We start from the raw sequence: 14,763 nt of genomic DNA, 5'->3' as shown, positions 1-14,763 counted from the left end.
CCAACCCCTGCTACGCTGGTCTTTGAAGCATTCAATTTATTCAGGAAACTTCTTTGCTTTTGGTTTAGTCCAGTTGTGCTGACCTCTCTTATATTGTGTGTTGTCTTTCCCTTCACCTAAAATAGTTCTTGTCTACTATCTAATTAGTGTATATCCCTCTCCCTTCCTCCCTCCCCACTCTTGTAACCATCAAAGAATATTTTCTTCTCTGTTTAAACTATTCCTTGAGCTCTTATAATAGTGGTCTCATACAATATTTGTCCTTTTGCAACTGACTAATTTCACTCAGCATAAGGCCTTCCAGATTCATCCATGTTATGAAATGTTTCACAGATTCATCATTGTTCTTTATCAATACATAGTATTCCATTGTGTGAATATACCATAATTTATTTATCCATTCATCCATTGATGGGCACCTTGGTTGCTTCCATCTTTTTGCTATTGTAAACAGTGCTGCAGTGAACATGGGTGTGCATATATCTGTTCACGTGAAGGCTCTTATTTCTCTAGGATATGTTCCAAGGAGTGGGATTACTGGATCCTATGGTAGTTCTATTTCTAGCTTTTTAAGGAAGTGCCAAATTGATTCCCAAAGTGGTGTACCATTTTGCATTTCCACCAGCAGTGTATAAGTGTTCCAGTCTCTGCACAACCTCTCCAACGTTTATTATTTTGTGTTTTTTGGATTAATGCCAGCCTTGTTGGAGTGAGTTGGAATCTCATGGTAGTTTTGATTTGCATTTCTCTATTCCTCATGTATCTGTTAGCTACCCGAATGTCTTCTTTAGTGAAGTGCCTGTTCATATCCTTTACCCATTTTTTAATTGGGTTATTTGTCTTTTTGTAGTTGAGCTTTTGCAGTATCATGTAGATTTTAGAGCTCAGAGACTGATTGGAAATGTCATAGCTAAAAACTTTTTCCCAGTCTGTAGGTAGTCTTTTTACTTTTTTGGTGAAGTCTTTGGATGAGCATAGGTGTTTGATTTTTAGGAGCTCCCACTTACCTAGTTTCTCTTCTGATGTTTGTACATTGTTGGTTATGTTTTGTATTCTGTTTATGCCATGTATTAGGGCTCCTAACATTGTCCCTATTTTTTCTTCCATGATCTTTATCATTTTAGATTTTATATTTAGGTCTTTGATCCATTTTGAGTTCGTTTTTGTGGACGGTGGGAGGTATGGGTCTTCTTTGATTTTTTTGCAGGTGAATATCCAGTTATGCCAGCACTATTTGTTAAAGAGACTGTCTTTTCCCCATTTAACTGACTTTGGGCCTTTGTCAAATATCAGCTGCTCATATGTGGATGGATTTATGTCTGGATTCTCAATTCTGTTCCATTGGTCTATGTATCTGTTGTTGTACCAGTACCAGGCTGTTTTGACTACTGTGGCTGTATAATAGGTTCTAAAATCAGGTAGTGTGAGGTGTCCCACCTTGTTGTTCATTTTCAGTAATGCTTTACTTCTCTGGGGCCTCTTTCCGTTCCATATGAAGTTGGTGATTTGTTTCTCCAACTCATTAAAAAATGTCGTTGGAATTTGGATCAGAACTGCATCGTATCTATGGGTGCCTTTTGGTAGAATAAATATTTTTACAATGTTAAGTCTTCCTATCCATGAGCAAGGTATGTTTTCCCGCTTATGTAGGTCTCTTCCGGTTTCTTGCAGTAGTGTCTTGTAGTTTTCTTTGTATAGGTCCTTCACGTCTCTGGTAAGATTTATTCCTAAGTATTTTATCTTCTTGGGGGCTACTGTAAATGGTATTGATTTGGTGATTTCCTCTTTGATGTTCTTTTTGTTGGTGTAGAGGAATCCAACTGATTTTTGTATGTTTTATCTTGTATCCTGATACTCTTCTGAACTCTTCTATTAGTTTCAGTAGTTTTCTTGAGGATTCTTTAGGGTTTTCTGTGTATAAGATCATGTCATCTACAAATAGAGATACTTTTACTTCTTCCTTGCCAATCTGGATGCCCTTTATTTCTTTATCTAGCTTAATTGCTCCGGCTAGGACCTCCAGCACAATGTTGAATAAGAGTGGTTCCTGATCTCAAGGAGAATGCTTTCAGGCTCTCTCCATTTAGGATGATGTTGGCTGTTGGCTTTGTATAAATGCTCTTTATTATGCTGAGGAATTTTCCTTCTGTTCCTATTTTGCTGACAGGTTTTTTTTTTTTTTTTTTATCATGAATGGATGTTGAACTTTGTCAAATGCCTTTCCTGCATCAGTTGATAAGATCACGTGGTTCTTTTCTTTTGTTAGATTACATTAATTGTTTTTCTAATATTGAATCATCCCTGCCTACCTGGTATGAATCCCACTTGGTCATGGTGAATTATTGTTATTATTTGATATGTTGTTGGATTCTATTGGCTAGAATTTTGTTGAGGATTTTTACAGCTAAGTTCATGAGGGATATAGGTCTGTAATTTTCTTTTTTTGTGGTGTCTTTACCTGGTTTTGGTATCAAGGATACGGTGGCTTCATAGAATGAGTTTGGTAGTATTCCGTCCTTTTCTATGCTCTGAAATACCTTCAGTAGTAGTGGTGTGAACTCTTCTCCGAAAGTTTGGTAGAACTCTCTAGTGAAGCCGTCCAGGCCAGGGCTTTTTTGGGGGGAGCTTTTTTATTACCTTTTCAATCTCTTCTTTTGTTGTGGGTCTATTTAGTTGTTCTATGTCTGTTTGCGTTAGTTTAGGTAGGTAGTGTGTTTCTAGGAATTCATCCATTTCTTCTAGGTTTTCAAATTTACTACAATTTTTCATAGTAATCTGATATGATTCTTTTAATTTCAGTTGAGTCTGTTGCAATATCGCCCATCTCATTTCTTATTCGGGTTATTTGCTTCCTCTCCTGTTTTTCTTTTGTCACTTTGGCCAATGGTTTATCAATTTTGTTAATTGTTTCAAAGAACCAGCTTCTTGTTCTTAACTCTTTCAATTGTTTTTCTGTTTTCTGTTTCACTTAGTTCTGCTCAAATTTTTATTATTTGCTTTCTTCTGGCACCTGAGGGTTTCTTTTGTTGCTCTCTTTCTATTTGTTCAAGTTGTAGGGATAATTCTTTGACTTTCGCCCTTTCTCCTTTTTGCAAGCATGCATTTATTGATATAAATTGACCTCTGAGCACTGCTTTCACTTTGTCCCAAATGTTCTGATGGCAATTGTTTTCACTCTCATTGGATTCTATGAATTTCTTCATTCCATCCTTAATATATTCTGTAACTGAGTCTTTTTTAAGCAAGGTAGTATTCAGTTTCTAAGTGTTTGATTTCTTTTCCCTGCTTTTTCTGTTATCGATTTCCACTTTTATGGCCTTATGGTCAGAGAAGATGCTTTTTAATATTTCAATGTTCTGGATTCTGCTAAGGCTTGCTTTATGACCTAATATGTGGTCTATTCTACAGAATGTTCCATGTGCACTAGAAAAGGAAGTATACTTGGATGCTGTTGGGTGGAGTGTTCTGCATATGTCTATGAGGTCAAGTTGGTCAATTGTGGCATTTAGATCTTCCATGTCTTTATTGAGCTCCTTTCTGGATGTTCTGTCCTTCACCGAAAGTGGTGTGTTGAAGTCTATTATAATTGTGAAGCTGTCTATCTCACTTTAATGCTGTTAAAGTTTGTTTTAGGTATCTTGCAGCCCTGTCATTGGGTGAATAAATATTTAACATGCTTATGTCCTCCTGGTATACTTTCCCTTAAATCATTATGTAGTGTCCTTCCTTGTCCTTTGTGGTGGATTTAACTTTAAAGTCTATTTTGTCAGAAATTAATATTGCCACTCCTGCTCTTTTTTGATTGTTGTTTGCTTAATATATTTTTTTCCATCCTTTGAGTTTTAGTTTGTTTGTGTCTCTAAGTCTAAGGTGTGTCTCTTGTAGGGAGCCTATAGATGGATCGTGTTTTTAAATCCATTCTGCCACTCTGTCTCTTTATTGGTGCATTTAGTCAATTTACATTCAGCGTAATTATGGATAGGTATGAGTTTAGTGCTGTCATTTTGATGTCTTTTTTTGTGTATCGTTGACAGTTTCTTTTTCCCACTTAATTTTTTGTGCTGAGTAGTTTATTTTTATATATTGTCTTTTACTCTTATTTGTTGTTTTTGATTTTGTTTCTGCTGAGTCTATATTTTTCTTGTGTTTTATTTTGATGCATTAGATCATTAGTCTCCTTTGTAGTTACCTTAATATTTACTGAATTTTTCTAAGTTTAAAGCTAACTTTTATTTTTTTATATTGCCTTGTCTTCCTTTCCATATGAAAGATCTATGACTACATTTCTTAGTCCCTCTCTATTGTTTTAATGACATTGCTATTTCCCTCTTTTGAGGGTGTTTTAATTCTGATTTATTTTTGTGATTTCCGTATCTGGGTTGACATCTGGTTGGCCTGTCCTGCATTCTCATCTTGGGTTGATATCTGACATTATTGATTTTCTAACCAAAGAACTCCTTTTAGTATTTCTTGTAGTTTTGGTTTGGTTTTTACAAATTCCGTAAACTTCTGTTTATCTGGAAATGTACTCATTTCGCCTTCATATTTAAGAAACAGTTTTGCTGGATATATGATTCTTGGCTGGCAATTTTTTTCCTCCAATGCTTTATATAAGTCATCCCATTGCCTTCTTGCCTGCATGGTTTCTGCTGAGTAGTCCAAGCTTATTCTTATTGACTGTCCTTTGTAGGTGACTTTGCATTTATCCCTAGCCACTCTTAAAATTTTCTCTTTATCTTTAGTTTTGGCAAGTTTGATTGTAATATATCTTGGTGACTTTCTTTTGAGATCTACTGTATGTGGAGTTAGATGAGCGTCTTGGGTAGATATCTTCTCATCTTTCATGATATCAGTGAAGTTTTCTGCCCAAAAATCTTTAACTATTCTCTCTGTATTTTCTGTTATCCCTCCCTGTTCTGATACTTCGATTACTTGTAAGTTATTTCTCTTGATAGAGCCCTACATGATTCTTAGGTTTTCTTCATTTAAAAAAATTCTTTTACCTGATTTTTCTTAGACTACATTGGTGCCAAGTGTTTTATCATCAATCTCACTAACTCTGGCTTCCACTTCCACAATTCTGCTCCTCTGACTTTCTATTGCGTTGTCTAATTCTGTAATTTTATTGTTAATCTTCTGAATTTCTGATTGTTGTCTCTCTATGCATTCTTGCAGCTTATTAAATTTTACATTATATTATTGAATAACATTTTTAATTTCAACTGTTTTACCTGTGTGTTCCTTAGCTTGTTCTGCATGTTGCCTGATCTCCTTCCTGATCTCGTTCCTGATATCTTGAAGAGTTCTGAATATTAATCTTTTGTATTCTGCATCTAGTAATTCCAGGAAGGCACCTTCATCCAGAAGATCCATTGATTCTTTGTTTTGCAAGCTTGTTGAAGTGATCATGGTCTGCTTCTTTATGTGATTTGATATTGACTGTTGTCTCTGAGCCATCTATAATTTATTGTATTAGTCTACTTTGTTTGCTTACTATATCCTAGCTTCTTGCTTTGTTTTGTTTTGATATGCCCAAATAGGTTGCTTGAGTGAGCTAGCTTGATTATTTTCGCCTTTGAAGCTCTAACACCCTGTCACCAGATGGCTACAGCTGTTATCAGGTATATGAGCCTAGGAGTCCATTCACTCTTGTTGTATGGATACAGCTCAGGTGTCCAGGTAGTTGGCCATCAAGTGTTTGGTACAAGCTGTGTCCTACAGTCTTAGGGGGGCAGGGGTGATTGGTGTAAGTACAGGTATCTGGTTGCAGCAGGGCGTCATGCTCTGAACACGGCAGGGGGCTGATAACCATCCCCTGAGTGTCTGTGAGGAAAGTACAACCTTGTTTCCTAGAGCACACAGGTGGGTGGGTTCTGCAGATGGACCAAGAAAGCCCAGGGCTTTTGGTTGTAAGGACTGGGAGGTACCAGTTATCCTTAGACCACTGTTGTAGGTCACTGGATGTCATGAGTGGAGCCACCAGGCCTTAGGCCCCTGATGGGGGTAGGTCAGGACCCTGTTTAATAGGCAAAGTGGTGTCAAGCATCAAACGCCAACCTCTCCACTGCACAGCTGAAACAGTTGCAAAGTGCCAACAAGGGCCTATTCTCCTGACGTAGACCCATATAGGTCCATGTGGGGAGAAAGGTACTCAAAGTCCATGGGCCATTTATGCCTGGACAGGAGCCGCTTCTGTCCTGAGCTCCCCAAGTCAGTGGAGCTGGCAGATTACCTTTTCCCCCAATTGTGAGTTTTTTCCTTCTCCAAGGCTAGGAGAATGACTCAGGATGCTCAGCAGAGCCTATCTCAGGCCCAGGAAAATCGACAGCCATGGAAGCTGGCTTGGGGGCTGGGGGCGTGGTAAAATATACTCAAGGAATTAGCTTTTGCTGAGAGTGCCATTCTTCTCTGGTTCCAGAGGTGTGAGTAGGCTGTGTGGCTGGCTGTTTCTCCCTGAGGAAACCACGACCAAATGCTTCCACCAGCCCACTGCAGTTGCTCCCAGGAATGGTGCCTGAGGGTTCCCAGTAATTCAGGTCCAGCAACTCCTCTCTACTTCTGAACCATCTCTCCTTCCCCCTGCTGCTCAGTCCATTTACTGTCTTTGCCTTTGATGTTCAGGGCTCCTACCTTGTCATAAATACAATCATTTCACTTGTTTTTTTGGGTCTTTGTTATAAGAGGGATTACCGGAAGTGTCTGACTACTCCACCATCTTGGCCCCATCCCCAGGTTCATATGGTTTTTAATGGAAAAAATTTTTGAAGTAGATTGCCAGGCCTTTTTTCCAAGGCACCTCTGGGTGGACAGCTAAACTTGTTCACCATATGCATCACTTAGGGATTCCAGGCTGAATAAAATCCCCTTAAAAATGTCCACAGTGAATGTTCTTTTTGACAATGCCTGCAACACCATTCCTCTTCAATTTGTCATTCCCGGCATGGCATACCATATGACTGATTCAAAATGGCCAATACCAGTCCATTTCAGCCCACTAATGCCTAGGATATTGATGTTTATGTGTTCCATTTCATTTTTATGACTTGTAGTTTTCCTAGATTCATACTTTGTATGTTCCATGTTTCTGTTATTAATGGATGATTGCAGCTGTTTCTTCTCATTTTGAGTCATGCCACATCAGCAAATGAAGGTCCCAAAAGCTTGACTCCATCCATGTCATTAAGGTTGACTCTACTTTGAGGGTCTCTATGAGTCAGAATTGACTTGACAGCAACTTTTTTTTTTTTTCCCTACTTTGAGGAGGCACCTCTTCCCCAATCATCTTTTGAGTGCCTTCCAACCTGAGGGGCTCATCTTCCAGCACTATATCAGACAATGTTCTGCTGCTATTCACTGGCTAGTTTTTTCAGAAGTACACTGCCAGGTCCTTCTTCCCAGTCTGTCTTAGTCTGGAAGCTCAGCTGAAACCTGTCCACCATGGGTGACTCTGCTGGTATTTGAAATACTGGTGGCATACCTTCCAGCATCACAGCAACATGCAAACCACCATAGTATGACAAGCAGAATGTGGAAATTATCAAACAATAGCATTAATCACATATAGGTAAAATTTTGCTGAAGATCATTCAAAAGTGGTTACAGCAGTGCACTGACAGGGAATGGCCAGAAATTCAAGCCAGATTTAGAAAAGGATATGGAATGAGGGATATCATTGTTGATGTCAGATGGATCTTGGCTCAAAGCAGAGAATAGCAGAAAGATGTTTACCTGTGTTTTATTGACAATGCAAAGGCATTCAATTGTGTGGATCATAATAAATTATGTATAACATGAGGAAGAATGGGAATCCTTGAACACTTAATTGTGCTCATGCTGAACCTGTACATTGACCAAGAGGCACTCATTCGAATAGAACAAAGAGATACTGAGTGGTTTAAAATTAGGAAAGGTGTGCATCAGTGTTATATCCTTTTTTTTTGGATTCAATCTATATGCTGAGCAAATAATCCAAGAAGCTGGACTATATGAAGAACAAAGGGGCATCAGGATTGGAGGAAGACTCATTAACAACCTGTGATATGCTGATGACACAACCTTGCTTGCTGAAAGTGAAGAGGACTTGAAGCACCTACTGATGAAGATCAAAGACTACAGTCTTCAGTATGGATTATATCTCAACATAAAGAAAACAAAAATCCTCACAATTGGATCAATAAGCAACATCACGACAAAAGGAGAAAAGATTGAAGTGTCAAGGATTTCATTTTACTTGGCTCCACAATCAACACCCATGGAAGCAGCCATCAAGACATCAAAGGATACATTTCACTGGGAAAATCTGCTGCAAAAGACCTCTTTAAAGTGTTGAAAAGCAAAGATGTCACCTTGAGGACTATGGTGCACCTAATCTAAACCGTGGTGTTTTCAACTGCCACATATGCATGCAAAAGCTGGACAACGAATAACGAAGACTGAAGAAGAATAGATGCTTTTAAACTACAGTGTTGGCAAAGAACGTTGAGTATACCATGGACTGCCAGAAGAATGAACAAATCTGTCTTAGAAGAAGTACAGCCAGAATGCTCCTCAGAAGTGAGGATGTCAAGATTTTGTCTCACATACTTTGGACATGTTGTCAGGAGGGACCAGTCCCTGGAAAAAGACATCATGCTTGGTAAAGTAAAGGGTAAGTGAAAAAGAGGAAGACCCTTAATGAGATGGATTGACAAAGTGGCTGCAACAATGGGCTCGAGCACAATTGTGAGGACAGCGCAGACTGGGCAGTAAACACTGTTCTGTGGTGCATAGGGTCACCATGAGTTGGAGCTGACTCGATGGCACCTAATGACAACAAAAACATCCATGTCCTAATCCCCAGAGCTTGTGAATGTTACTTAGATGGCAAAATGAACTTGTAGATTGGATTAAGCTAAAAAAAAAAAAATTTTTTTTTTTTTTTTTTAAGGACCAGGTAATTATCCTGGATTGCCTAGGTGGTCTTTAAATCTAATCACAAGGGGTCTTATAATAGGGAGGCAGGTGGATCAAAGGAGGAAGTAGGATGTAAGACAAAAGCAGAGGATCAGGCTCAGAGAGTGATTGGAACATGCTACACTGCTGGCTTTGAAGATGGAGGAGGAACAATGAGCCAAGGAATGCAGGCAACCTCTACAAGCTATAAAAGGCAAGAAAGTGAATTCTCCCCTGCAGCTTCCAGGAGGAACGCAGACTGGCTGACACCTTGGTTTTAATCCAGTAAGACCAATTTCAGATTTTTGATCTCCAGAAACATAAGATAACAATTTTGTGTTGTTTTATACCCTCAGTGAGATGGATTGACACAGTGGCTGCAACAATGGGCTGAACACAGCAACGATTGTGAGGATGATGCAAGACTGGGCAGTGTCTCATTTTGTTGTATATAGGATTGATATGAGTTGGAACTGACTTGATGGCACCTAACAACAACAACAATTTATTACAGCAACAATAGTAAACTAATAAAAAAAAAAACAACAAAAAAAAAACTAATACAGGTTCTAAATGCCAGTCACTCCTCTAAAAGTTTTACATGTTAGCTCATTGTTGTTGCTGTGCGCCGTTGAGTTGATTATCACTCAGGGAGACCACAAAGGACAGAGTAGAACTGCCCCAAAGGTTTTCCTAGGCTATAATCTTTACGGGAGCAGGCTGCCACATCTTTCGCCCAAGGACAGGCTGGCTGAACCACCGACCTTTTGGTTAGCAGCTGAACACTTAACCATTGTACCACTAGGATTTCTAATTAAATTCCTCGTAACAACCCTGTGGGGTAGGTTACCATTACCATCTTCATTTTACAGATGTGAAAAGTGAGTCACAAAGTGTCTTGGCCACGTGCACATAGTAGTAGCAGTAGTGTTGCTGATTTGTCCTCTGCTATTATTTTTTTTTTTATTAGTGCTATAAATACTGTCACCTCCCTGCCTTTTTTCACTAGAAAAAGATTGCATTCTGAGCAACATCCTGGTTTTTGGCAGAAGCTCTCACAGAGAGAGAATGGCCCAGAGAATGTGGAACTGTGTGAAAATTCCTTCTTGAAAGATACTGAGACTACCAGCATTACCAGCTCTACTGCTACCAGCCCTCCCATCCAACCACCATACACCAAGTGCTTTTCATTCATTATCACATTTCCTTCTTGTACTTCTTGTAGTCAGAGAGAGGTTCAGTGAGCTGGTCAGCAATGCTCAAAGAAGGTTTCACACCAAGAGCTATTTCATGTGTGTAATTATCTCCTGCTTAAAATTTTTTTTTATATTTTCTAAAAGGATAACTGAGAATTGCTAAGAAACATTAAGGAATGTAAGAATCACATTTTCAGCATAGATCTGGGAAAAACACTCACATCTCCCATTTCTGAAGATCTTTTGAAAATTCATTACCAAGCATATAGAGAATCTCATTTAAAAATTGAGTCTGGATTTCTTAAAGTTACCCGTAAGTTCAAATGTTTTAGAAGCTGTTTTACAGGTTGCCAGTTTATACTGCCAAATACACAAGCATGCTGTTAAGCAGCGGGCATTTTTCTTTTTAACTTCTAGGAGGAAGAGGAGAAGGCTGATTTCTGCATGACCTTCCCAACCCAATGATCCATGAGCCCCCTTTGGGGGCCCTCCACCTCCCATAGCGGAGCAGCTTAAAGCCCTCTTACCTTGATGACAGAAAGCATCCCCTCATTGGTTTGAGGGTTGGTATGGATTTCGAAGCTCTGCCCAGGGTTTCCATTGATGATGGTATAGGCAGCCCGCCATGCCCCTGTGGTGGGATCGTCCTTGTCTTCAACAGTTAGATTGACAATCACACCCACAGCTCCTTCCTCAACTGTGGCTTGAAACTGCAAACAAAGCGAACATAGCTGTCACTCTTTTGGATAAACATTGCAAAGACCATTTACAGATCTCTTAGGTCCCTAGGTGGTAACAAGCTTGCACTTGGATACTAACCCACCCAGCAGCACCACAAAAGAAGGGCCTGGCGATCTATTTCTATAAGATTATAGCCACTGAAAAGCCTACAGAGGGCAGTTCTACTTTGACACACATGGGGTCACCATGAGTCAGGACAGGCTCAACGGCAATGGGTTTGGTTTGGTGACCATATGCTAGATATTGGGAACTTTGCACACATCATCTCATTTAACAATAATGACAGAGGAAGATTCTGCTCAGCAGATGCTACCCTCTCTCTCTGCCTTCCTTACAGCTAGATGTGGCCATGGGATTAACTTCTCTTCTATAGAACGTGGGCCGAGGGGACGTTTGTGCTCCTGGGCTGGGCTCTGTCTCCTCTCAGCACTCTTCCTCCTTCTGCAAACAACCACAAGATCCTAGGGAAAGGTGGAACCACAAGGGGAAGGAGCTTGGATCCCTGAATCACAACCTGGAGGAGAGAAGTCTGATGGCCAGGAACATCCATCCTGAAATGTTGCTAAGTAAGAAATGAATGACTATTGAGTTTGCGCCATGACACATTTTATATGTATTTGTTCTTATAGCCTTTCCTATCCTAAAAGGCATGATAACCTGATATCCAGAGGGCCACAGCTTGTCAATGGAGGGGCTGGGGCTTCAGCACAAGTGTTTGACGTCAGAGCCTCTGCTAGACCCTGTTGTCTTCTCTCAGGAAGAAAATCAATTTCATCCTGCCCACCCACCCTGCCCACAAATAGCATGACTTAAAAAAAACCCATTTTATAAAGCAACATATAAATCAATTGTTTGGTGCCTTGTACGTATGTTTTTATTGTCATACATCTCAAATACTTGTTGCAAGCAGGTGTTGTGAAAATAAATCAATAAATGAAAAATCAGCTCTCCCATAGATAAAGAATTACGTGAGTGATCATTAGCACATTCCACTGAGCTGGAAGCATGAAGTACTCTTTTGGTTCTTGCCTTGGACACAGTATAGGTGAATAGTAATCTGTTTGCAAATATTTTATAAACAAGTAATACCAATAATCTGACAGGAAGAAGAAATAGCTTAGAATTTCAATCAGTGGAAAAGTGAGTCTGGAGTAGCAAGGCGATGTCACAAAGCCCTTGTGTTCAAAGAGAAGTAATTTGAGAAATGAAGTTTCAAAAACAGAGGCTGTTTAATTGACTTGCAAATCATTAATCACAAGCCTTAATATTGGTGCCTTGTGGGAGAGGTGGGATGGAAACTAATTTGTCTCTCACACCTCAGCAAACAGGGTGAGTTGTTTCCCTTCTGTAAAAGAGGCACTGGAAAATTTTTAGAAAATACACAGAGTGGAAAAAAGTGGAATGAGAAGGGATGTTGCGGGTGCTGTCTCATAACGCAGCTCCAGGAGCCAAGCTATTTGGGTCAGATTCCTCTGATTCTTGTTTAAATACGGTCTACCAGTCTTATGGTCTATATCCTCCCATTCTTACGAAATCATAGAATTCCTGAGCTTGAAATCCAGACTGGTGGTTCTTAGCCCCATCTGCACAACAGGCTCTCCTATGGGACTTAAAAAAAAAAAACTATACTTTAAGTGGAAGTTTACAATTTACAGTTTCTCATACAAAAACGTATACACACATTGTTATGTGACCCTAGTTGCTCTGCCTACAATGTGACGGCACACCCCTCCTCTCCACCCTGTATTTCCCGTGTCCATTCAACCAGCTCCTGTCCCCCTCTGCCTTCTCATCTTACCCCCAGACAGGAGCTGCCCACATAGTCTCATGTGTCTACCTGAGCTAAGAAGCACACTCCTCACCAGTATCATTTAATGTCTTATAGTCCAGTCTAATCTTTGTCTGAAGAGTTGGCTTCGGGAACGGTTTTAGTTTTGGGCTAGCAGAGAGTCTGGGGGCCATGATCTCTGGGGTCCTTCCAGCCTCAGTCAGACCATTAAGTCTGGTCTTTTTAATAGAATTTGAGGTCTGCATTCCACTTTTCTTCTGCTCCTCCTACGGAACTTTTTAAAACACTGTTTTTCAAAAAATGCTGTAGTCCTCTTCAAGTGTTTGGTGGCCATCTGAAGGTCCTCTTTGGTGAAATGTCTATTCAAGTCCTTTGCCCATTTTATGATTGGATTATTTGTCTTTTTGTTAAATTGTTGAAGTTTTGTATGTATTTTTGTTGTGCTCTTTCAAGATCTATCTATATGAGATCAAGTTGACAACAGCAACTCAGAAGATTAGATAAGCATCTTAGGGGGCAGTGACTTTATGTCAATGGGGAGGAAAACTTGGAAAAGGAGGATGAGAATGGTTATACAACTTGAAGAATATAATCAATGTCACTGAATTGTATATGTCGAAACTGCTGAATTGGTATATGTTTTGCTGTATATAAAAGCCGTCGAGTCGATTCCAACTCATAGTGACCTTATAGGACAGAGTAGAACTTCCCCATAGGGTTTTCATGGAGAGCCTGGTGGATTTGAACTGCTGACCTTTTGGTTAGCAGCTGTAGCTCTTAACCACTACACCGCCAGGGTTTCCATTCTAGGTGTAAATATATATCAATATATATATATATCAGTGAAAACAAGATGCCTGGGTCCTATTCCATTTCAGCTGTGGTAAGGCCTGGGAGTCAGTGTTCTTTTTTAAACTTCCCAGATAGTTCTAATATGCATTCAGGGGTGAAAAGCACCACTTAGCCATATGTGCTGTCCTGGTAGGTGGGTGCAGGCGCCTGAGTACAGTGCTGAGTGGCTGCAGCCACATTGGGCTCAGCAAGGAGTGCTGTGATTGATTACTGCTGTCTGCTATGTGTGCAGGATGCAGACTTGATGGTACGTGTGCCATCTATTCCTTTCAGATTACAGATGAAGAAACAGACACAGAGAAGAAGAAAGGAAGGGTCTTATCCAAAGGCATTTAGTGAATCCATGGTCAAATCCAGTCTTCTGAGTTCCCATAATGTCTGCTTTCAAGTTCTCTGCTACTCGTTGTTGTTAGCTGCCCGTGGAGTTGGTCCCCAACTCATGGTGGCCCCGTGTACGGCGGAGCAAAACACTGCCCATCATGCACCATCCCTATGATCAGTTGCAGGTCAGACTGTTGTGACCCACTAGGTTTTTACTGGCTGATTTTTGAAAGTAGATTGCCAAGGCTTTCTTCCTAGTCTTAGTCTGGAAGCTCTGCCGAAGCCTGTTCCTCATCATAGCAACACACAAGCCTCCACTGACAGACGAGTGGTGACTGCTACTCATGTCCACTCAGTGTCCCCACTGCTGAGGCCAGCCCTCTCCCCCCTGCATTGGTCCAGAGCCAGCAGACTGGTTCTCTGTACCTACGGATCACGGTGGACATCAGTTCATAACCTGTCCCAGTGGCTCTTCTGATACTTGTCCTAAGGAAGCCAGGTAGACAATTATGTGAACACGCTAAGACTAGAGGCAGCTGGGAACCACCAGTTAGATAGAAATGCTGCTATGTCAAATTACATAAGTGATAATTTGCTCTGTCGAAGCAGATGAGTACCACTTGCCAAGGTGAAAGTACTATAAGAACAGGTCAAGATTTGAGGACGCCAGAGTCTTTACATGTGTGTGTCTCATTCATGGCTTTATCCCCAGCCCCATATTCTGTGCTAGGCACATAGAAGGGACTCAGTAAGTATTTTCTGAATGCTGTTAAATGTAGGAAGTGGGATCTGGCAGCAAGGATGACAGCTGAGCAGGGATGTGGGTGGATGAAGCCATACAGGAGAAGACCAAGAGGCACTGATTTGTTGAATGATGCCTGTTTCTGCCAATGCTTGAACATTTCCAGAAGGGCAGGGATGGACTAACCTGTC

General features: G+C 40.4%; 1 protein-coding gene across 2 annotated transcripts in view; it reads right to left on the bottom strand.

Annotated features, from left to right (window-relative positions):
• CDH13 (cadherin 13) overlaps positions 1–14,763 on the bottom strand; it is a 1,228,073-nt gene that overhangs the window by 103,137 nt on the left and 1,110,173 nt on the right. For both annotated transcript variants that reach the window (XM_049863997.1, XM_049863996.1), the window contains exon 9: positions 10,655–10,837. In XM_049863997.1, the coding sequence (XP_049719954.1) occupies positions 10,655–10,837 (183 nt within the window). The remainder of the gene's footprint in view (positions 1–10,654; positions 10,838–14,763) is intronic.

The sequence above is a fragment of the Elephas maximus genome, chromosome 21 (genome assembly GCF_024166365.1).
Source record: "Elephas maximus indicus isolate mEleMax1 chromosome 21, mEleMax1 primary haplotype, whole genome shotgun sequence".
NCBI classification, from domain to species: Eukaryota; Metazoa; Chordata; class Mammalia; order Proboscidea; family Elephantidae; genus Elephas; species Elephas maximus.
This window is presented reverse-complemented; position numbering and strand designations above follow the sequence as displayed.